This window comes from Rhodofomes roseus (genome assembly GCF_022264815.1).
Source record: "Rhodofomes roseus strain CIRM-BRFM 1785 chromosome Unknown C8Q71scaffold_4, whole genome shotgun sequence".
Taxonomy (NCBI): Eukaryota; Fungi; Basidiomycota; class Agaricomycetes; order Polyporales; family Fomitopsidaceae; genus Rhodofomes; species Rhodofomes roseus.
The window spans coordinates 1,720,298-1,742,880 of NW_025952960.1; the positions used below are offsets into that span (position 1 = coordinate 1,720,298).

Consider the following 22,583-nt stretch of genomic DNA (forward strand, 5'->3'; position numbering starts at 1 on the left):
GGGAAGAGGGACTGCGCGGCGACCAGGTGCGCTGATGGAGAGGTTGGTCGTCCTCACGTATAGACTATCATGGTTGCGTTCGCAGAACGCAGACGGCTGCAGAGGAAGTGATGTAGCATGCGCGGACGAGATGTGATTGTGCGCTGCGAGGAAGTGAGGAGGTCCCGAATGGTTTGCCGTGCCAGCAAGCGGAGGGGAGGCATTGAATATTTGAGGTGCCAGCACTTGCTTTGTTGTTGGAGGAGGAGGAGATGGAAGTGAGCAGAGACAGTGACCGTCTGGTATCGACCCAGAGTCGACCGTAAACATTGAATATTAAATCGGCGGGCTGGCGGGCCGACGGCGGCTGCGTCCACCGTCGCCGACCGGACCCATCTCCTCCTCCTCCTCCTCCTCCTCCTCCTCCTCCTCATGGTGTTTACCGGGCTGTATGCCGTACGAGACTACATCCACTGCTTCAGTAACTGGGTGCGACACCCTCGGTTCCTCAACTTGCGCTCGAACCCTATGCACGCCCCGTTGGCCATTGTATGTACTATGATCTTTATCCACCCGTTTTGTCGCCGCTCCTCCTCTGCGCCGAATCTCGAGAGAATCTCAAGCAAACCGAGCGCGAGGCCTGACGATGTGATCGCTGCTGCCAGCCTTGTCACGACCCGTCGGGAATAGAGCCGTCAGACAACTGAGACAAGAATATCCGGAGCCTGCGGAGGTTGAATGAATTGGATAATCTGCCCACGGGAGACTACTTAATAGAGCCTCCCAAGTGTCTCGAGTCAACATGTACAATATACGCAAGCTCTAGGGTCTTTGCATACTACGTACTGCATGTACGTCGTTGGTACGTCAATGTGCATTGACATTCTGTCACAGAATGTGACGTTACGCGAGAGACTATGTGCGTTTCCCTCGTCTGTGCTCTCGCCAGTCTTGCGATACTCACTCGCCGGCAGAGGATCAGATTACGTTGTTCTTCAACGGGTCGCTCATAATAAATGAGAACAGAAGCGTCCAGGTACGACAGGTCGAGGGGTAGCAATGGGCTCGTGTACTAGGACAGGACAGGCCGCAGGGTATCACGCAGGTAGTAAGCATTGTTTTGAAAGCGTGGCTGGGCGTAGCTGACTGGCGCTGCCTTTCTTGACAGGCGGGCGGATGGAGGCTGTACATATAGGAGCCGCAACGTAGACTATCGTTTCTTACCCCAAATAGATGTGATGTTGCATGACATATTGGTGGTCTCTTCCACTCCGACCGCACGATCTGGTACTCGAACGATCTGGTGATACAGAGAGCATGAGATCTGAGTTTCGCGTTCAAGTGGTCCTGTTTGATTATCGACGAGCATAAGTATGTCGAATAGACTCAACGTTTCACGTCCAGCACTCATGTTTCTGCGCGCTCTCCAGGACAGCTCGCACCGCACCCAAGGACACTGGTCCTCCGTATCCGATTCCTCACGGTCCTAGCTTCTATATGTGCCGGTGAGCGCTATGTACTCCGATATATACTATCATCGCACTGATAGTAGCCTCTGCCACTAGCTCCGCCCATTCCCCTTCATTCGCAGGCTGCGACTCCTTCGAACAGCAGCCACGAAAGGTGAGTAATCGTCACAGATGCGAGTTCAATCGGCTGTGTGGTTAGTGTGCGAGTCGTGCTGATGTGATTTACCTTGCAGAACGTACTGGCAGCCTCGCTATACGTCACGACCTCCTCCGAGTCGCGGTGCCGACGAGCAGCAAAACGTCTCGTGTTGTCTCCATCACACCAACGGACGTAGTCTCAGGATCAACTACTGGTAGGGCTCCTCTGCTGAAGACGAATCCCGTGCCAGACTCCTAATTCGCTATCTATGTCTACATAGGGCTTCGCCCTAACGCGACAATAAACGGGTTTTACAAACAACAAACAAACACAATTCGCTATCCTCGCAGAATCTCCAGACACATTCGCACTTCTAACGTCTGTGTACAATCCGTTGTACCGACATGGAAGAATGTGCATCGACGTGAGTACAAGTTCGATTCGTGTGCGAGACGTGCTGATACGGGACATGGACTAGTGTGACGACCGCCTCCGGAGCGTCATCTCAGGATGACCCGGCTTCGCGGTTGCCCACCGAGATATGCGGACGGATCATTGACCATGTTGCGGCGGGACTGGATCTTGGCTACCGCAATCTGGTTGGGAATCAAGATCTCCTAGCTCTTCAATCGTGCGCACTGGTATGCAGGGATTGGTACTTTCACACCTGGTACCATCTCCGTCGCCGTGTTACCCTCCGTGACCGGAACGACGTCCGCTCACTTTCCAGGACACTCCGCGAGAGACCACGCCTCCGCGGTGTCGTCCAACAGGTCGTCATCTCAGGTCATACGCCTCGACAGCGTTCACTGATGCAACATCTCGGAACGTTTGCCGCCATGCTTGCCGGGAAGCTCCCGGAGCTCTTGATGATCACCATCCAGGACGCGGAATGGACCATTGGCTTGATGAGGGTGGAAGACTTCGGATATCTCGCCGCATTTCACCTCGTCCACACGTTAACCATCTTCGAGGTCACCGTGTCGAGCATCGCCCAGCTGGCCCGCCTCATCTCAGCACTCCCTGCCTTGAGAGAACTATATTGCTACAATGTCGCCTGCTCACAGAAACACCCAGTCTCTCCTGTCTCTCTCCCGCTGAATTCTGCAAGCCTGGAGGTCCTCGAAGTGCGATGGGTCGCGCCTGCGGTTGAAGACCTACTTGTTCGGGTCAGCCAGGCTTCCCGGCTACGAAAGCTCTATTTCGGAGTTGATGGCGAGGGTACCTCATCTTCCGCAGGCAGCAGAACTCAAGCTTTATTGGATGCAAGTGCGGCCTCAGTGGAAGTCCTCGTGCTCTGGATTGCTCCCGCCTCCTCCGTGGACAGTCACACTGTTGATTCCACCGTAGGCAAGTTGTATACGTTCGCTCTCCGATTATCGGATTGACCATGAATGTAAGTAGAACGACACCTCAACCTGTCACGCCATGAAAGGCTGTGGCATTTGCAGATTCGCCTGTTCCACCCCTTTGTTGCGTGGTCCTGGATTCCTCATATCGTCTCTCGAATCCAGTCAGATCATCTCATGGCTATTTCTGTTATATTTTTATCTCGTGCAGGTCATGTAGCCACCGATTTGGATGGGGCGGTGACGATGATGGAGGAAGATGGTATCTTGGTGCGATTGGACGATATACTGCAAGCAGATTGCTTCGCCGATATCGCATCGGGTGGTATATGCCTAGGCTTCGACCATGATCGGATTGACTGGCTGCCGCTTGTCAAGTTGTTCGATTCAAAATCATCATTCAGAGAGCAGTGTGGCCGGTGGGACGAGCTCGTTAGACGAAGGATGCCGCGCTGCAATGGACGGCGCATATTGACGTACGTGTTACATTGGGTCCGATTTAATGGCAGAGACACGCTGAGTTCCCTTCTTAGTATCGTATATAACCTCGAAGAGCACCATAACTGGCGTCTAAACATGGAACAAATCCATGAAGCGACAGAACACCGGAAGGCCAAACCTGGAGTAGAGGTGCAGCGAGAGGACGACGCCGAGCATGCGTCGGACACGTCAGACTGACTGTCCTAATCGTGTATACTCACCGGTGTTGGTGTAACGAGTCCTGTGAGTGCATACAAAGTGCCATACATACGTCTGTTCACCGGGTTTCTGTAGTGTTATTGTACGCGGCGCGTTTTGCGCATTTGATTGTCTCGCCAAGAGGCGGACGGCGATGCCCTATGTAGAGACGTAACACTATTCGCGGGATGTCCCCGCAATACTGATCCAAGGATGTCGTCACGTAGAACATCATCGCGGGCGTAGCAGCGTACTCGGAGCGAACGCTCTCGCACTCTTGGTATGTCAGCGCACGGATCTACCTCCCCTGCTAGCCTGGTGCTCTCGAGCTCACCGGCCATTGCAGGAGGCTAGCTCCAGGGCGGAGATCATAGTTACGGTTTCGTTGCGTTTCCGCTACGTAATGTTCATGACAGAGCATGCTGAAACATACAGCTAGCGCGGTGTCTTATGCCTTCGGACTTGCTGTCGCCCGACTGGTGTGTGATAATGGCGAGGTCCCGACGTGGACGTACCGATGCGAAAGACTGACCGGGAGGGCCCATCTGCTATGCGGTTCTTACCTGGCCCGGCCGTATGCCACACGCGGGGGCGGAAAACTTAAGAGTTTGTCCTCACGGAAAGGTTGACTGTGGCTTGGATATGGATATGTGTTGTATCTATCGGACTACATAGATAGTCGTGATGTACGTGAGAGAGCTTTTTGTCTACAGAGCACCTGAGGACAGCAACAACGATCACCTGCCTGCGAGTACGACTACGGTGCGCTGCAGCTGCACTGCGAAATCGACCAATAAGTGAAATATACAAAATGATAGGGCGATTCGCCGCAAGGTGCATCATTTAGATCTCGGAATGAAGCTTCCGCCAGGGCTCTCCTCGCACTTCGCCTCGAGGGCGTCGTCATGGTCAACCACGCTAGTGATCTTCACGGCGAGCGGGCGCATCTGGTACGAGCCCCCTGATAACTCCTCCGTGCGGTTGGTCGTCCTATTTGACCCGGCACGGGAGTCGTACTGGATGTGCGAGCCCGTCTGCGCCTAGCCCAGTCCGACCTGACGTTGATGAGCATACTAAACGATATGCCGGACAGCTCCGACCAGGTGTCGACCGCCATGAAGTGCAGGCTGGAGGTGGCCTGGTACGAGATGAGGAAAAACGTCGTTTACGGGAATAGGTATGAGACTGCATCTGTCGTGACAACCGGGGATGCTACCAGTATGCTCACCAAAGTGTGAATACGCAGTCACTAATGATCCAACAACCGGCTTGGGACACAAATACGTTCTCCCCGGGCCAGTATTGAGTGGACTGGAAGGTTATGCCGATTCCGCATGCTGCGTGGTGTGTCAGCGACTGCATCTCTCACAATGTGTCACTGACCTGTGAGTCCCGCGAGCGTGCATAGCGGGAAGAGCACGATAGCCGTGCGACGGTTCCAGACGACCCATAGCCTATATATCGAAAAATACAACAATATACTGCGCAATCCTGTGACTCCGCCCACGATGACACCCGCCCCTACAGAGCGCAGTTGTGGGCCCAGGACATCGTACCGGCTCGTCGCCGGGGAGGCACATCGAGCGCTTCCCCGCAGCTCGCACCGTTCTATTGCGGTCGCGCATGCGCACGTCCTCTCTCGCAGTTGACGAAGCGCCTCCCGGGAAGAGACATCGCGGAGAGGTAGTACCTTGAGACTAGTCGAGGGACCATCCTGAGCATGGAGGCAGCGCAGACGCTCCTGGCCGAATGTCCGCATTCAAGGACAGACTTCCGACACTCGACCGCGAGCTATAAGCCGGCGAGAGCCGAGCGATGGTCGACGCGATGTGTAGCAGGGATGTGGGGGACGCCGCATTCGGCAGAAGCAGCCAATGTGGGACATTCCTTATGCATACAAGTCCTGGGGTCTGATGCCGACTGTAGCGCGCCCGGCAACGTAGGAGAGCGAGACCGTACGCGCGTAGAGGAGGAGGAACATTGATGAGTACTGAGTACTGATCATGAGTACCGAGTACCGAGTGCTGAGCGCTGAGCGCGCGGTGCGGTACAACATTGCTGACGTAAGTTGTGCAAGTGAGCAGCTCGGTCGAAGCAGCTTATAAGAATAAGGACGAGTTATGAGGCGACGAGTTGGCATGGGGGACCGGGCCGCCGCTGGGTGGGTAAGTGGCGCGCAGCAGGAGGCGTTCAGCACGAACCCTACTCTAGGGTTCCAGCCTGTCGTGCACGGGACCGGTCGTCGCGTCAGCCTGCACCGCCCTCTCTGCGCCGTCTGCGGCGCGAGCTAACGAGCGTCGGGGACAAGAGCGCAGGCTGATGGCGGTGCAGCACCTGCGCGGCTCCCCAGGCTGAGGAAACCTACGGCAGGTTCCAGGATGCCTTCGGACGCGTACAGACGAATCTGCGGTCCGGGTTTACGTCCCATGCTGTAGGCCTTTCGTATATAGCTCAGTATGCGACGGCGCGACCATTCGACCGTGTACGCTGTGACGCCGGCATGCCCAGCACCGTCCTTCCCCGCATTCACCCAGTTGCGCGTCCCCATTTCAACGCAGACTCGCCGTTTTCTTCCTCCGTGGCGCTAGCTGGCCCCAGTGGTACGTCTTCACTGGAATGTCGCAATCTGTTGAACGCCAAACTGAAGCGTGAACCACCTATTGTGACTCTACAACGGGCGACGCTTGGTCACGATCCGACGCGCCTGTTTCCTGAGTAAACGCGTAAGCCAGCTGGCAACAATTACTGTGCGAGGATACTTACAACGGCCTATCAGCAGGTCCCAACGATGCAATCACGCACCTATCCTCGTCACATGGTAGTCAGAGGTGGGGCACAGCTCAGGAGCACTAGCGAGTATACGCCTTTGAGATGCTCAAAAGGTATCGCCGTCTGTCCTATCCATCTGGCGTATAGACAGTGTTGAGCTAGGGCTGGGACGGTCCTCCATACATGTCGAGGGCGCGGGCCCATGCCTCCTACCGCAGCAGGAGCCACGAGGCTGACCGAGCGCGACATTCTGCGTTGCACCTTTGCGGAGCGACTTGGTCATTGGATTCGTGGCGCCCAGACGGTAACCGCGCTGAGCGGTGCGCACGGTCCTCCGGGGTCGACTATACTAGCAGAGCCGGTTGAAACAACGGCGCTGACTCGGTCGTTGAAGCGGCGCTCAGCCGGACAGACTGTTCCGCAGGCCATACAACGAAGCCCGAGTACGTAGGACGAGTAGGATGAACGCATACAGGAAGTCACTACTCACCTCGTCGAATGTGCTCTCCGTTTCCTTCAAAATCCCGTCACTATTCAACCGCGTCAGTCGCGGCCCAAGCGCAGGTACCGGAGCCGGGCAGAGAGAGCAACAGCTACTAGTCCGCGGTTGGTGGGTTGGCCATATGCATGTAGCCTGTATGTTTGGTAGGTGGTGCCACGCACGCGAATGAGGCCGAAAATGGCATGGACGACTCGGAGATCACTAAGGATCGCGGCGCCCGCACCATTGAAGTCAATACCGCAAGCGGCGGGTTCCGCCATCTAGAGCGACCGTACCACCGGAATCAGCAGACGATATCGATGAAGCGAAGAAGGAACTGACCAGGTCCCCGAGCCCCCAAACTTGTTCCGTTCCACCTGTCCTTGATCGGGGGCCCAACGTGGCGAGCCCAGCTGATCGCGAGGAGTGGCCTTTGCCTGCGTGGACCGCGCCGAGCTTGCGTTACATGAGCTTCTCCGCGGGGTGCCGAGGCGCATATGACTGAGGGAACAGCAGGGCGTACGCGAGCGAAGCAAAGGGCGTGGACAGAGGGACGCGCGCAGGTGCGACGCTATCGAGCTGCTCGACGCGGCGGGAGGGGAAGAGGACCTGCCGGTATGCGTTCGGCTCGTCGACGACGACGGTGTCCTTGCTGGACGATAAGGGCGGGTTGTGTGGTTCCTGCCATGGGTGTGTGCGAAGATAGTAGGGTGGAATGTGCGCAATGATGGGCATTTGCTCACCGAACCGTCCGCGTTGTAATCCCAGAGAGGGCGGGCACGCTGGCTGGGGCGGAGCGTGGTGGGGAAGAGCTCGGGACTGCGCTGCGACCAGGTGCGAGGCTGATGGAGAGGTTGTTCACCCTCACGTATATATCATCGTGGTTGTGTTCGCAGATCGCAGACGGTTGCTGATGAAGTTATGTAGCATGTGCGGAGGAGATGCGACTGTGCTGCGAGGAAGTGAGGAGGTCCCGAGTGGTTTTGCGGTGCTAGTGAGCGGAGGAGGTGCTGGTGGTTGCTGTGTTGGAAGTGAGCAGAGAGCCTGGCAGTGGCGGAGACCGTCTGGTGTCGACCGGGGCGCCGCCGCGAGCAGCGTCCGCGACCGACGCCGGATAAACATCGGACGGGCGGGCTGGCGGGCCGACGGCGGCTGCGTCCACCGTCGACGACCGGACCAGCGACGACCTGCGCGACTACTCGCCGCCGCCTCCATGGGCAGGACCTCGCGTAGTAGACACGCGCACACTGCGGCTAAATGGCCCATCTTCTCCTCCTCCTCATGGTGTTTACCGGGCTGTATGTCGTACGAGACTTCATCCACGACTCTCTTCCACTGCTTCAGTAACTGGGTGCGACACCCTTGGTTCCTCAACTTGCGCTCCAACCCTATGCACGCCCCGTTGGCCATGTATGATCTTTATCCACCCGTTTTGTCGCCGCTCCCTCCTCTGCGCCGAATCTCGAGAGAATCTCAAGCAAACCGAGCGCGAGGCCTGACGATGTGATCGCTGCTGCCAGCCTGGCCACGGCCCGTCGGGAATAGGGCCAAAGTGTCTGGAATCAACATGTACAAGGTACGCAAGCTCTGTGGTCTCTGCATAGGACGTACTGCATGAAGTTACGCGAGAGACTATGTGCGTTTCCCTCGTCTGTGCTCTCACCAATCCCGCGACGTTCACTCACCGGCAGATCACGACGTTCTTCAACGGGTCGCTTATATTCAATGAGAACGGAAGCGTCCAGGTACGATAGGTCCCGGTCAAGGGGCAGTAATGGACTCGTGTAATAGGACAGGCCAGGCCGCAGGGCATCATGCAGGTAAGCGTTGTGTTGAATGCGTGGCTGGACATAGCTGACTGGCGCTGCCTTCCTTGACAGGCGGGCGGATGGAGGCTGTACATATAGGAGCCGCAACGTAGACTATCGTTTATTACCCCAAATAGATGTGATGTTGACATATTGGTGGTCTCTTCCACTCCGACCGCACGATCTGGTACTCGAACGGTCTGCTGATACAGAGAACATGAGATCTGAATTTCGCGTCCAAGTGGTCCTTCTTGATTATCGACGAGCATAAGTATCTCGAATAGACTCAACGTTCAACGTCCAGTACTCATGTTTCTGCGCGCTCTTCAGGACAGCTCGCACCGCACCCAAGGACAGTGGTCCTCCGTATCCGATTGCTCACGGTCCTAGCTTCTATATGTGCCGGTGAGCGCTATTTACTCCGATATATACTATCATCGCACTGATCAGCCTCTGCCACTAGCTCCGCCTATTCCCCTTCATTCGCAGGCTGCGACTCCTTCACATAGCAGTGGCAACGAAAAGTCAGTAGTCGTCACAGATACGAGTCAATCGGCTGTGTGGGTAGTGTTCGAATCGTGCTGATGTGATTTACCTTGCAGAACGTACTGGCAGCCTCGCTATACGTCACGACCTCCTCGCGGTGCCGACGAGCAGCAAAACGTCTCGTGTTGTCTCCATCACACCAACGGACGTAGTCTCAGGATCAACTACTGGTAGGGCGCCTCTGCTGAAGACGAATCCCGTGCCAGGCTCCTAATTCGCCATCCTCGCAGAATCTCCAGACACATTCGCACTTCTGCCGTCTGTGTACAATCCGTTGTACCGACATGGAAGAATGTGCATCGACGTGAGTACAAGTTCAATTGGTGCGCGAGACGTGCTGATACGGTACACGGACTAGTAGGGCGGCCGCCTCCGGAGCGTCATCTCAGGATGACCCGGCTCCGCGGTTGCCCACCGAGATCTGCGGACGGATCATTGACCACGTTGCGGCGGGACTGAATCTTCACTACACATCTCTGGCTGGGAATCCAGCTCTCCTAGCTCTTCAATCATGCGCACTGGTATGCAGGGATTGGTACTTTCACACCTGGTACCATCTCCGTCAGCGCGTTCACCTCCGTGACCGGAACGACGTCCGTTCACTCTCCAGGACACTCCACGAGAGACCACGCCTCCGCGGTGTCGTCCAACAGGTCGTCATCTCGGGTCATACGCCTCGACAGCGTTCACTGATGCAACATCTCGGAACGTTTGCCGCCATGCTTGCCGGGAAGCTCCCGGAGCTGTCGAGGATCAGCATCGAGGACGCGGAATGGCCCGTTGGCTTGATGAGGGTGGAAGACTTCGGATATCTCGCCGCATTTCACTTTGTCCACACGTTAGCCATCGCCAACGTCACCGTGTCGAGCATCGCCCAGCTGGCCCGCCTTATCTCAGCACTCCCTGCCATGAGATATCTGCATTGCATAAATGTCGCCTGCTCACAGAAACACCCAGTCTCTACTGTCTCTCTCCCGCTGAACTGTGCAATCCTGGAGGTCCTCGAAGTGCAATGGGTTGCGCCTGCGGTTGAAGACCTACTCGTTCGGATCAGCCAGGCTTCCCGGCTACACACGCTCTATTTCGGAGTTAACGGCGACTTCACCTCATCCTCCGCAGGAAGCAGAACTCAAGCTTTATTGGATGCAAGTGCGGCCTCAGTGGAAGTCCTCGTGCTCTGGATTGCTTCCGCCTCCTCCGTGGACAGTCACACTGTTGATTCCACCGTAGGCAAGTTGTATACGTTCGCTCTCCGATTATCTGATTGACCATGAATGTAAGTAGAACGACACCTCAACCTGTCACGCCATGAAAGGCTGTGGCGATTGGAGATTCGCCTGTTCCACCCCTTTGTTGCGTGGTCCTGGATTCCTCATATCGTCTCTCGAATCCCTTCAGATCATCTCATGGCCTTTTCTGTTTTATTTTTATCTCGTGCAGATCATGCAGCCGCCGACTTCGATGGGGCGGTGACGATGATGGAGGAAGATGGGATCTTGGTGCGATTGGATGATATATTGCAAGCAGATCGCTTCGCCAATATCGCACCGGGTGGTATATGCCTAGGCCTCCTTGTTTTTGAAAACGACTGGCTGCCGCTTGTCAAGTTGTTTGATTCAGAATCATCATTCAGAGAGCATTGTGGCCGGTGGGACGAGCTCGTTAGACGGAAGATGCCGGGGTGCGATAGACGGGGCATATGGACGTACGTGATACATTCGGTCCGATGTAATGGCAGAGACGCACTGAGTCCCCTTCTTAGCATCGTTTATAGCATCGAAGAGCACGATAACTGGCGTCGTAACATGGATAAAATTCATAAAGCGACGAAAAACCAGAAGGCCAAAAGCGGAGTAGAGGTGCAGCGAGAGGACGACGCTGCGCATGCGCCGGATACGTCAGGCTGACCGTCCTCATGTTGTACACTCGTCGGTGTCTGTGTAACGAGTCCTGTGAGTGCACAAAAGTTGCCATGCATACCTCTATTCACCTGATTTCTGTAGTGTTATCGTACGCGGCGCGTTTTGCGCATTTGGTTGCCTCGCCGAGAGGCGAGCGGCGATGACCTATGTAGAGACGTAACACTATGCGCGGGATGTCCCCGCAATACTCATCCAAGTGTGTCCTCACGTAGAACATCTTCGCTGGCGTAGCAGTGTACTCGGAGCGAACGCCCTCGCACTCTGGGTATGTCAGCACACGGCGGATCTACCTCCCCTACTAGCTTGGTGCTCTCGAGCTCAACGTAGCCGCTGCAGGAGGCTCCCCTCGGGCGGAGAGAGTCACAGGTACGGTTTCGTTGCGTTTCCGCTACGTAATGTCCATACAGCTAGTGTGTTTCTTAATGCTTCGGACTTGCTGTCGACCGACTGGTGTGAGATAATGGTGAGGTCCCAACGTGGACGTACCGAAAGACTGACTGGGAGGGCCCATCTGCTATGCGGTTCTTACCTGGCCCGGCCGTATGCCACACGCGGGGGCGGAAAACTTAAGAGTTTGTCCTCACGGAAAGGTTGACTATGGCTTGGATATGGATGTGTTGTATCTATCGGACTACATAGATAGTCGTGATGTACGTGAGAGAGCTTTTTGTCCACAGAGCACCTGAGGACAGCAACAACGATCACCTGGCTGCGAGCACGACCACAGTGCCAAACGGTGCGCGGCACTGTATAATCAACCAATAAGTGAAGTACACAAAATCATAGGGCGATTCGCCGCAACGTGCATCATTGAGAACTCGGAATGAAGCTTCCACCATCGCTCTCCGCGCACTTCGCCTTGAGGTCGTCGTCATGGTCCACTACGCTAGTGATCTTCACGGCGAGCGGGCGCATCTGGTACGAACCCCCTGATGACTTGTCCGTGCGGTTGGTCGTCCTATTTGACCCGGCACGGGAGTCGTACTGGATGCGCGAGCCCGTTTGCGCCCAGCCCAGTCCGACTCTGACGTTGATGAGCATGAACGATATGCCGGACATCTCCGACCAGGTGTCGACCGCCGTGAACTGCAGGTTGGAGTTGGTCTGGTACGAGATGAAGAACAACGTCGTCCACGCCCTGCATTCCAGAGTCAGTCAGCTATACAGCGAGGGGTAGTCGCGACGACGCAGACTCACGTGTAGAGAGCAGCGCTTTCTATGAAGGTTGTCAATACGTTCTGGAGAGCAGTCAGATACTGGTACCACTGAAAAGCGCAGATATGGAATGGCATACGACAAGGCTCGTCCCGCTGTAGAGTTTGACGTGCCGTGACGTCCAAACGCGATATCCGATCATGGCTTAGTGAATATGCAGATTAGACGTACTATTGGTGCGCGTGGTCAAGGAACTCACCAGTGCTGTAGACGTTGGTGCTGATGCATCGAATAGGTATGAGAATACATCGGTCGCGACGACCGGGGATACCACTAGTATGCTCACCAAAGTGTGAATACGCAGTCGCTGGTGATCCAACGACCGGCTTGAGACACGAACGCGTTCTCCCCGGGATAGGATTGAGTGATCTGGTAGGTTATGCCGATGCCGCACACTGCGTTGTGTCGGCGACTGCAGCTCTCACAGCATAATGTCACTGACCTGTGAGTCCCGCGAGTGTGCATAGCGGGAAGATTACGATAGCCGTGCGTCGGTTCCAGACGACCCATAGCCTATAGATCTATAAGTACAAAAATATACTGCGTCAGCTTGGCGAGTCGGCGTGTACGCGCGGAGGTGGTACGAACAACCATGGTGTCGCCAAGGATCAACGAGGCCATCAAGAATCCCGTTTTGACGACCTCCGTGAGCTGTTTTAGGTTCCCGTAGAACGCTATGGGATCTGTTCCGCCCTCGAAGTATACGAATGCTTGGAACGTGCGGATGCACGTGAGTATCCAATGCTGGAGGCGCACCGAGATGTCAGCGACGAGGACGTTCGATAGGGAGCGAACATACCGCAGTGATCGTTACCGACAGCGCGATCGCCCCGAGGAACATGGGTGTCTTGCAGAGGTGCCTGAACACCACAGACGCGGTGGCGAGGTGTGGGAGCGTCGGCTGCAGCAATTGCCTTTGGCGGTGCACCAAGAGATAGATGGACGACACGGAGAGCACGAAGAAGATGCCGTAGAGGAAACTCTCCATGAAGACGGTCGCGACATTCGCTGCTACCAGAGGAACTTGTTGCATCTTGATGACTGAGGGAGAACACGAAGGTCGGAAGCTCAGTGCACGAACACGCAGATGGCTACGCCGACCCGTGCGTCTTCGCAGCGCGCTTTAATGGCCCCATGGATCAAGCAAGCGCGAGAAGAAGCTTCGTGCAGAAGATAGTGGGATGCTGGATTGACATAAGTTAAGAACCCAAAGAAGTAGGAGGCGCGCCGGGGAACATTCATGATGAATGCGAAACGACGGGTCACAGCAGTAAATTGACATGCAACATATGCCTGGTGTTGACTGCTCCCTGATGACGGAAGGGACAATTGCGCCGCACGCCCCTCTGCCTTGTGCGCGCGGATGCTAAGGTTCAATGTTCAGGTCGCACCATACCGTGGACACGACACGTCGTACCTGCACTGCCATAGTCAATTACAGTGAGCGAGTTTACGTCTTCAGAGGAAACCCTGGAGCCTCGACAGCATACGTTTGTCCTAGGTTTTCAAATTGTCAACTCGAGGATTGCTGTGGACAGCCGCGCTGCGACGTTTTGTGATATACAGGTCGTTACTATCCTTGTCAGGTGCCACGCACCGCCACCAGATTAATGTCAGTGAATATGTGAGTTGAACAGATATCATCACTCACTGTGACAGACTCGCCCGCAGTGGTACAGTACCGTACATTTTCAGTCGAGCTGTGTTCCGCTGTTGCCAATGAGAAGCTTAAGGTTATGGAGTAACGCATGCGGCGCCGGAGTCGGCGTTGATACCAACATTCATTATCTCCCAGTACTCACGACATGTCACGGAAGCGGTTGGGGAAGTCGGCGGGGCACAGTAGCAGCCATCTGCACAGGTACGGTGGTATGACTGGAACTTTGCTGAGCTTCGTGGAGGAGGATCACGAGCGGTGGGTCCAATTGGAGCGCCGCTCACACGCCACGGTGGCGAACAAGCACTGCTCCCTACGTTATTCTGACAGACAAACCGCCAGTACTAGTGTATCTCTTCAACGTTGCTGACCTCCTGTCTTGAATCCTGTGGCGTTCGAGTTTCGGAGGAGGAGGAGGAGGAGGGGGGTCCATTTAGCCGCCGGCCGATAGCGCAAATGCGCATCGGCTTCTTGACGGCGACAGCGCTCACTACATAGGTACAACATCACAACCCATAGAACTACGTACTAAGCTACCCGACAATTACTGCATTAGATGACCCCGCTGCCCCATCCATCCCTGTCACACACTCGTCCCAAGAGGGTCATCCTCTCGCGGCCTCGGCCCACTCGCCGAGTTCGGCGGGGCGGGACAGTCTAAGGTACTACTACTAGTGGATACCGGTACCGGTGACTCACGTGGGTTCGAGCTGTCCCTGCGTCGGAGACTTCCATGTCAATTACTGCCAACGCGACTGGGAAGTCCAGATGTGAGTAAGTACTACGATAAGTTGTCAATTTGCTGCCACTGCGTTGCTTACCACTGTACGCGACAGTGACGGATGCTGAGCGCTGAACACCTTTGAACCTTGATCGAATGGCAGACTCGGGAAATGGTAAATGGTGTACTTGGATGCGTTATACATGCTCGATCCTCGACTCGTCCCTGCAGCCGGAAGCCCTCGCTCTCAACAATGGTCTCTCGTCGGTTTCTCCCTCCTCCGCCTCAGACGCAGGCTCGGTCGAGTACTACGTTCCGGCCTCCGCCATTAGATGGGTCGCTCTCCCTCCCCGAAATCTTCAATTAGCACACAGTGCACACTCCGGACCACCGTCTCTTTGTGTTTGCCAAGGGCGATGGCACCCTGCGGACTATCTGCTGGCCCGAGGCGGTCAGAGCCGTGTACACGGGTGCGACCATCCTTCGAACGCGTCTAGCAGACGCTGCCGTAGGGGGAGAGACTCCAATCGTAGCCATATTGGCACCGTCTGGTTCGTCAATCATTCCGTCGCCACGGGAGAACGGGAGAGCTGCGTCTTTCTGACATTCATCCCTAGACGCGATCCCGTACTTCACAATGATGATGAGCATCATGCGGGCGAACCACGTCGCGTTCCCAATATCCCCTCGAAACTCGCCGCTGGCTGTTGCGCGCCTCATCAACAAGGCCGGGGTTAGTCATGTCCTCGTCGGTCGGGAGCAGGCCATGCAGGACCTTGTCAATGAAGCACTGGCCATTCTGACCACCCGCTACCGACGCTCTCACCTGTGCCGCTCTTTGAAGACTTATTCCTTCCTGAGACAGCTGGGAAGGTTGAGCCGCCCTCCTATGTATACAAAGGTCCTGATGCTCTCGCGATGGTTCTGCATTCTTCCGGTATGGCCTTGATTCGCCTTGCGCTCGTATGCTCTCATGCTCTTTGACAGGCTCCACTGCCTTCCCAAAGCCAATCTTATGGACGAACCACCGCTTCTGTCAACTGTGTCTACGTTGTCGGATGTCACGTGTAGTAGATATGCGTACATTGCGGCTAAATGGACCCATCTCCTCCTCCTCCTCCTCCTTGGTTCGGAGAACGGGACCTCACCGGCCAAGTGTTGCCGCTTCACACGATGCCCATGTTCCACGGGATGGGTGTACTGCAGAGCTGTTGGACGGTATGTTCAGTCCGCTCATCCCTCGCAAAGCCGCATATACTCAGCTTTCTGGCAGGCATCCTCCGGGCTGGTAGTCAGCTCGTTCGAACCGAAGTCCCCAGCCCCGGTCCCGACACCCGACGCCCTCTTCGTGGCTGCCAAGGCTACGGAAAGCGACATGTGTTTTGCGTGCCTTCATTCATCGAGGTGAGTGTCACAGCGCATGCAGTATGTATATACTGACATCCCGACGTCTCACTGGTGCGCGGACCTCGCAGGCGTGGTCCCGGAACCCGGACTACGTTCGCTGGCTTGCTTCTCGTGGAGGCGTGGTACGTCTGCCTCGTACCGGTGACTCAGCGGTCCTTGATATTCTTCGCAGCTTTTCGGCGGCGGTCCTCTGAACAAGGAGGCCGGAGACTTCATGACTTCGCAGGGCGTCTCAATTTTGATCTTATACGGCTCGTCAGTACTTTCTTCACTGGTCGTCCTTGTTCGAGGCATCTCTAACAACATTCATGTACCTCAAGGACGGAGGGTGGAATCATGAGTCCGATCCTCCCGTGTAAGACCCCGCATCACGATAAGCATAGACAGAAGCTGATGCGCCTTGTACAGCGCAGGTCGGCTACGACTGGGATTACTTCAAGTTCCCAGGCCTTGTTACGCCTCACATGGAACCGTACGGAGACAACACCTACGAGTTCGTCATGTTGGTACGTGCACACCGCGATATCATCTACATATCGCTCACGCGCGTTCGCAGGAGAACGAGTACTGCCGCCCAAGTGTGATCAACATAAAAATCGGCGGAGTGGATGCGTATGCGTCGTCCGACATGATGATCCCCCACCCCACGAAGCAAGGGTACTGGAAGGTCTTTGGAAGAACAGACGATCAGATCATGCACAACACTGGCGAGAAGGTCGGTGCAAGGTCGCCCTCTCATCGGACCACGTTCCTGATAACTTCCCACCCAGACGAACCCGGGACCGCTAGGTGGGTAGTGGGGGTACGACAGATGCAACGATCAGCTCATCGAAATGGTCCAGAGAACATGCTGAATCAGGATCCGCACGTCTTGGCGTCTGTGATGTTTGGGCGCGGTCGATTTCAAGCAGGGATCCTCGTCGACCCCCGGCCTCAACACAGGGTTGACCCAGCAGACGAGACGAAGCTGGCGGAGTTCCGGAACATGATATGGTACGTGATACTGTCCTTCCAGATGATCATAGTATCGAACCCTTCTAAACCATTCACTTATACGGCGAAGAGCACTGCGCGCAGGCAGGCTGCCATTGACGACTACGCCGAGGAGATCGACGCTGCTTACGACAGAGTTGAGGAAAGCACTCAGTCCAGCATCCCCCCTCCGTCCCAGTGGGACCGCCCCACCACGCTCGACTTCGTCCGCGCGGTCATCAACAAGGTTCTAGTCCACAATGTGGACGATAACGACGATATCTTCCAGCACGGCTGCGACAGGTGCGTGGACGTGCAGCGCCAGTGAATGCACCCGTGAATTCACATGTCGTGCACAGTCTGCAGGCAACTCATATCAGAAATGCGCTGTTGCGCGCTTTGCGGGACTCCGCGCAGCTCGACACGCGCAAGAGCGTTAGGAACTTCGTCTACGACCTCCCCACTGTGATCAGCCTCGCTGCTTTCCTCCTCGAGCTAGCGACACTGGGCGCCTGGTCAGGCTCTCTGAAGTCTATCGAGAGCAGAGCAGACAGCATGCTTGCGATGGCCGCGAAGTACCTCAATGATCTCCCGAAACACAAGTCCGCCACCTCGACTGCCGGCCTGCATCCCGTCATCTTGGTGACGGGTACTACGGGCAGCCTCGGGTCCTTCCTACTCTCTCGTCTTGTCGAGGACCCGTCTGTCGCGCGCATTTACGCCGTTAATCGTCCTGCGAGAGACGGGAGAGGATTGCGAGCACGACAGGAAGCTGTTATGGCTTCTCGCGGACTCGACATCGCCTGTCTTGAGAACAGCAAGGTTGTGCTCCTGGAGGCCGACATCTCTGTGGCCGGCTTCAACCTCTCGCATGAGGTGTATGCGGAGGTGCGTGTCACGGCGATGTCGAAGCTCTGCTCCCCAGACTCACCGACGGTGCTATAGATGCAATCTTCCGTGACGCATGTAATCCATAACGGTATGCGCTTCTTCGGTGTCTTTGTATCCTGCATGTTCACGATGTCTCGTCGCAGCATGGAGAGTAGACTTCAATTTGTCTCTCGAGTCGTTCGAGCCCAATGTCAAGGGTGTGCGACACCTCATCGATTTCGCACTGTCCTCCCCGCGTCCAAGCCCACCACGAACACTGTTCACCAGTTCCATCGGGGTCTTCCAGAGTGCGTCCGTCAAATCCAAGTTAGAGACTCGAGCTCACGGGCATACAGACATCGAGGGCGTCCAACTGGCTGAGCAGTTCATCAGTCCTGCCGTCGCCGTCGGGTCGGGCTACTCGGAATTGAAATGGGTAGCGGAACGGATCCTCATGGAAGCAGCAGAGAAGACAAGCCTCGAGACCCTCGTCGTCCGCGTCGGTCAGATCTGCGGTGGGCCCGACGGAGCGTGGAACGCGCACGAATGGTTCCCGTCCATGGTGCAGAGCGCCACGATCCTTGGTTGTTTCCCGGATGATCCCAAGGTGAGCCGCACGACTCGTGTTGTCGAACCGTACTCATCGTGTGCAGGCGGTGTCATGGGTGCCTCTCGCCACAGCAGCCAGCGCCCTCGCCGGGCTCGTACACGCCGCATATAAGAAGGACGTCATCCATTTGATCCATCCCCGCCTTGTCACCTGGTCTTCGCTCGCCGCCGTCATCGCAGACGAGCTCAACGTCTCCCTCGTCCCCTACGCCGAATGGCTGTCCAGGCTCGAAGCGCTGCACGACGCACCCCCTCGTAGACCAGACGGACGCATGGAAGTCGAGCTGCTACGCACTGTTAGGGCACTGCGCGTGCTTCCATGGTACCAGGGACTCCAGATATCGCGAAGCGGCACAGAGGCGCTGGGCTTCCCCGCGCTCTCCGTGACACGGGCGAAGGAGCTGTCTCCTGTATTGGCGGAGGTGGCCCCGCTGAGTAGCGAGGATGTGAGGAAGTGGCTAGCATTTTGGCGGGAGACGCAGTCGCTTTGACTCATACCATAGATGCATGGTAACGGTTTCGTGTCAAACTGAATAGGATCGCGTCTGTCTCTGCAACGTCAAGTGTTCGCTCGCGCGCGTGTAGCCCGGTAAGGATGACAGCTCATCCGAGTCGCTGGTACTGTTACACCCTCGTTTCTAAGCACCATTCCAGACGGTGCCCCGTAGGCCTGTACATTACGTGATCCACAGCAGAAGAAGTGCCCAGTCAACTTGTCGCTAAAGAGATGCCCGCAACACGTCGGTGGAGGCATTATCATTGTGTCTACATCGTGCACGGACCCAAATACGCAGACCGACTTCTGTGAGACACCACGGGGCATCAAGCACACGGCGCGTCATCGCCTGCGCGGCCCACGCACCAAGGCAGACCCCGCGACGGCGGCGCCCGCCAGCCCCGTCACCTAATTCGTACCGCGTCAGCGCACGAGCACGGCACATCTGGAAGAGCGGACTGACCGCTGCGAAGACCACGCCCTTCCACCACACGTAGTCGTGCCCGATGAGCGCGCCGCCGATGGGCGTGCCGACCAGCGCACCGATGCCGACGGGGAACAGCGCGATGCCCATGCGTTTCCTGCCAGTGCACCGAGAAAACAGTCATGGCTGGGACACGCGAGAGCAGCGGATGTGACGCACCCTACGTCCGCGCCGTCCGCGCTGATGGAGGCTACGGCGGGGAGGTACAGCGATACGGCTGGCGAGGCGCGAACGGTCAGACGTGCGGGGTCAAGCAGAGTCGCGGATGGCATACCTGTTCCCGAGAAGAAGCCGTAGCTGCGGCGCGTTGGGTTGAGCGTTGGGTGCGCGTGGAACACGGACGGGAGACTCACAAGACCGTGAAGAGGACGAGCCCGTACGTCGTCGTGCACCCGAGCAGCGCGAACTGCAGCACCGCTAGACCGCGCCCAGCATCAGCCCGCACACCGACACACACACACAGGTAGGCACGCACATCCGACGACGAGACACGGGACGTACACCGCGAGCGCGCCCCAGCGGTCGCCGAGCCAGTTCGGGAGGATGCGCCCGAGCGCGTTCGCGGCGTTGAGGATCGCAAGGCTGTAGAAAGACAGCTCCCGGCCAACGCCGTGCTGCTCCGCGAAGAGCTGCACGTACGACGGCGGGAACCAGAGCCCGAGGCCCGTCAGGAAGCCCTGCACGAGGATGCACGCGTATCTGCGGTCCAGGAGCGGCGGGCGCGGTGCGGCGGCCTCTTCTGGGTCCTCGCTGGTTCGGTCGGTCTTCGTGGCTGCGTCTTCGTCGTCAGTTCGTCCCGCGGTGAGCGTGCCGGGCGGCTTCTCTTGGATACCCGGGACGGCTGTGGGCTGCGTGGCAGGTCGCGGGTCGAACAGGAGGAGATTGCCAATGAGGAGCAGACCCAGGCATATGAACGCAATGATGCGGATCGCCCAGCCGAAGCCCAAGGGCCCGTTGAACAGGTAGTTGAGGGCGACTAGAGACGGAGCTCTGTCAGTTAGGCGACGAGAGATGCACGAACACCTACTGGAGAAGACGACCGCGCCTAGGGAGCCGCCGGCTGGCACAATGCCCTGTAGTGCTGCACTAGGTCGATCGTGTAATCCAGTGACGAGGAGTGGACGTACCATTGCTAATGCCTTCTTCTTGTGGAAGTGCTGGGAGACGAGGACGGAGGTAGGGAGGAATATGGAGCCCATCCCCAGGCCCATTCCGATACTCTGCGATAAGAGCACTTGGTAGTAGTGTTGTGGTTGGGCGAGCGAGAGCAGAAAGTGGCTAGTACAGCGGCGGTGAGAATCGGAACCGGGAGAAGGAAGATGATAAACTGGTTGTCGCAGGGGGCACACGAGCGTTCTGTAACTCCAAGAACCCTACGAAGATTGATCCCCCCTGTGAACCTTTTCTGAGGCTGTTTGGGCTCCGAACATCCTCAGAACATGGTGTGTTTAAGCCAAACTAGCAGACTACCCGTGCCTTCGCACAGAAATTAAGGATCAAAGCGAAAGCAACAACACAGAAACTTCAACAATGACACAACTTTTGGAATTTAATCTCATACAGGGCTCCTCTCGCCCGCGGGGCTTCGCTGCCTGGGCGATTCAGAGGCTCTCCCAAGCGCACCCGGAAACCTCGCCCCCTTACTATAGAAGATTTCAGCATGTTCGGGGCATGTTCGTAGCATGTTCGACCAAAACATGCGTATTCGGTGCGTTTTCTGGGACCGATGTTCGTAGCAATTTCGGAGTCCGAACAACCTAGTTTGCCCGCGGTGTATAGAGGGACGTACCAGATCACGAATATGGATGAACCACCGATTAGGACATGCCTCAAGTATCCGCGGTCAAGCCTAAGCAGCCATCAGCACATACGGTAGGAACGACGCGGGGTGCGCACAAGGGGCCTAGGAATGCGCCGAGCGTCAGATCAAGGAGGGTCTGGATGCTGCCGATCCAACTGATGGCGGACGCGGACGAATGCGACAGGAATGTGCGGACGTAGTACGCTTGCATCACACCGAAGGCGGACATCTGGATAGACGTGAATAAAGGACCGCGAACAGCGTTGGGACGGACTCACGAATCCGATGACGCTGAACTGCATAAAGAACGCCCCGACGACTAGGATTGGTGAGCAGATCCATACGGTATCGCGCCGCTGTGAGACTTACCAGTGAGCCAAGCCTGCCACTTCCCGCGGGCGTAGCCGTCCGTCGTAGACGAAGCCATGATGTTGAGACTGGGATCGAGGATCAGACTCCCGGCTCATTCAGATGAAGTGAGACACTCACGAAAGTGTTCGATGCTACTGAGGCCTGAGGTTTCTGGCGGAGGTATCGGTACGCGTGGTGCAGATGCGGGAGAAATGAAGGTGACACTTGTGCGGCTGGCGGGGCAGCGCACCGGGGGACTGACGCCTCCACATGTCCTCCACGCCGCATCGCGGAGAATGATGAAGAGGAACGCAGAAGCGGAAGTCTGCTCGGGCAGCGATGATGGGAATCCCCGAGTCCACATCGGGACGACAGCAGTGGGGAGACACAACGCTGCACTCTTCCATAAGTGATGTGACTATGCCTGTCTCCGTCTGCAGCATCATCGCCCTTGGTTGCCGGGTGTGGCGGACACCATCGTGATGATAGGCTCGTACTGTACTCAGTGTAGAACTGTGTTTGACAGCCGTAGACGTCCACCGAGGCTGGCAGGCCGCAGTTAGCATTCGGGGGCATCGGAACGATAGCGAGGGTCGGACATGGTGTTGCGAGCGTTCGGTATCCGTGTACTGCCACACCCCTGGGGCGTGAGTGCGGCCTCTACCGCAGGTCCGCAACTCTGCAGCTTCCTATGATCCTACGAAAGATTCTGCATGGAGATGTATTGAATGATCGGAGCTGGCAGTCAGCTGTCCGCACAGACAGCAATACATCCATATCCGCGCACTCACGGATCGAAGATCTGATGGGCCGGCTGGCGTCTTGCCCCCGCGGACATTGCTCTTCGGCCCTCAAGCTTC

General features: G+C 56.6%; 9 protein-coding genes across 9 annotated transcripts; 5 read left to right on the plus strand and 4 right to left on the minus strand.

Moving 5' to 3' along the window:
* Positions 1-1,779: 1,779 nt before the first annotated feature.
* Positions 1,780-3,070, plus strand: C8Q71DRAFT_435319 (uncharacterized protein). The gene is made up of 4 exons (XM_047918518.1): positions 1,780-1,801; positions 1,868-2,011; positions 2,066-2,933; positions 2,989-3,070. The coding sequence occupies exons 2-4, from the start codon at positions 1,992-1,994 to the stop codon at positions 2,989-2,991; spliced, it is 891 nt and encodes a 296-aa protein (XP_047782505.1). The 5' UTR covers positions 1,780-1,801; positions 1,868-1,991; the 3' UTR covers positions 2,992-3,070.
* On the plus strand, positions 3,026-3,659 carry C8Q71DRAFT_435315 (uncharacterized protein). Its single transcript, XM_047918517.1, has one exon. The coding sequence runs from the start codon at positions 3,114-3,116 to the stop codon at positions 3,612-3,614; it is 501 nt and encodes a 166-aa protein (XP_047782506.1). The 5' UTR covers positions 3,026-3,113; the 3' UTR covers positions 3,615-3,659.
* A 1,185-nt stretch (positions 3,660-4,844) lies between these two features.
* Positions 4,845-5,076, minus strand: C8Q71DRAFT_694856 (uncharacterized protein; the record flags this gene model as incomplete). Its single annotated transcript, XM_047919902.1, has 2 exons — positions 4,845-4,951; positions 4,998-5,076. Coding segments are annotated over 2 exons (186 nt in total), but the record flags the coding sequence as incomplete, so codon positions are not given.
* A 1,413-nt stretch (positions 5,077-6,489) lies between these two features.
* Positions 6,490-8,274, minus strand: C8Q71DRAFT_721460 (uncharacterized protein; the record flags this gene model as incomplete). The annotated part of the gene is made up of 6 exons (XM_047921457.1): positions 6,490-6,732; positions 6,874-6,913; positions 7,047-7,145; positions 7,331-7,545; positions 7,608-7,706; positions 8,113-8,274. 6 exons carry the CDS (start codon positions 8,272-8,274, stop codon positions 6,490-6,492), a joined length of 858 nt encoding a protein of 285 aa, XP_047782508.1.
* A 1,016-nt stretch (positions 8,275-9,290) lies between these two features.
* C8Q71DRAFT_435459 (uncharacterized protein) lies at positions 9,291-11,338 on the plus strand. The gene is made up of 5 exons (XM_047918520.1): positions 9,291-9,388; positions 9,449-9,522; positions 9,580-10,448; positions 10,503-11,170; positions 11,222-11,338. Exons 2-4 carry the CDS (start codon positions 9,503-9,505, stop codon positions 11,123-11,125), a joined length of 1,512 nt encoding a protein of 503 aa, XP_047782509.1. The 5' UTR covers positions 9,291-9,388; positions 9,449-9,502; the 3' UTR covers positions 11,126-11,170; positions 11,222-11,338.
* A 477-nt stretch (positions 11,339-11,815) lies between these two features.
* On the minus strand, positions 11,816-13,420 carry C8Q71DRAFT_742942 (uncharacterized protein). The gene is made up of 8 exons (XM_047922871.1): positions 13,155-13,420; positions 12,944-13,099; positions 12,798-12,876; positions 12,642-12,750; positions 12,555-12,574; positions 12,435-12,499; positions 12,338-12,378; positions 11,816-12,278 (listed from the first exon to the last, which is right to left on the minus strand). Exons 1-8 carry the CDS (start codon positions 13,386-13,388, stop codon positions 11,948-11,950), a joined length of 1,035 nt encoding a protein of 344 aa, XP_047782510.1. The 5' UTR covers positions 13,389-13,420; the 3' UTR covers positions 11,816-11,947.
* Positions 13,421-15,374: 1,954 nt separating this feature from the next.
* On the plus strand, positions 15,375-15,878 carry C8Q71DRAFT_742955 (uncharacterized protein; the record flags this gene model as incomplete). The annotated part of the gene is made up of 2 exons (XM_047922872.1): positions 15,375-15,670; positions 15,721-15,878. Coding segments are annotated over 2 exons (380 nt in total), but the record flags the coding sequence as incomplete, so codon positions are not given.
* Positions 15,879-15,906: 28 nt separating this feature from the next.
* On the plus strand, positions 15,907-19,298 carry C8Q71DRAFT_890574 (uncharacterized protein; the record flags this gene model as incomplete). The annotated part of the gene is made up of 14 exons (XM_047928647.1): positions 15,907-15,951; positions 16,007-16,137; positions 16,209-16,281; positions 16,313-16,395; positions 16,461-16,495; positions 16,549-16,646; positions 16,697-16,855; positions 16,911-16,929; positions 16,983-17,415; positions 17,472-18,000; positions 18,058-18,091; positions 18,147-18,290; positions 18,339-18,589; positions 18,636-19,298. The coding sequence occupies 14 exons, from the start codon at positions 15,907-15,909 to the stop codon at positions 19,080-19,082; spliced, it is 2,481 nt and encodes an 826-aa protein (XP_047782512.1). The 3' UTR covers positions 19,083-19,298.
* Positions 18,955-22,101, minus strand: C8Q71DRAFT_742957 (major facilitator superfamily domain-containing protein). The gene is given in 14 exon segments (XM_047922873.1): positions 18,955-19,495; positions 19,551-19,668; positions 19,731-19,788; positions 19,846-19,868; positions 19,925-19,988; positions 20,047-20,547; positions 20,565-20,566; positions 20,601-20,644; positions 20,699-20,849; positions 21,361-21,420; positions 21,468-21,601; positions 21,651-21,691; positions 21,742-21,809; positions 21,862-22,101. The coding sequence occupies 13 exon segments, from the start codon at positions 21,797-21,799 to the stop codon at positions 19,430-19,432; spliced, it is 1,320 nt and encodes a 439-aa protein (XP_047782513.1). The 5' UTR covers positions 21,800-21,809; positions 21,862-22,101; the 3' UTR covers positions 18,955-19,429.
* Between the last annotated feature and the right edge of the window lie 482 nt (positions 22,102-22,583).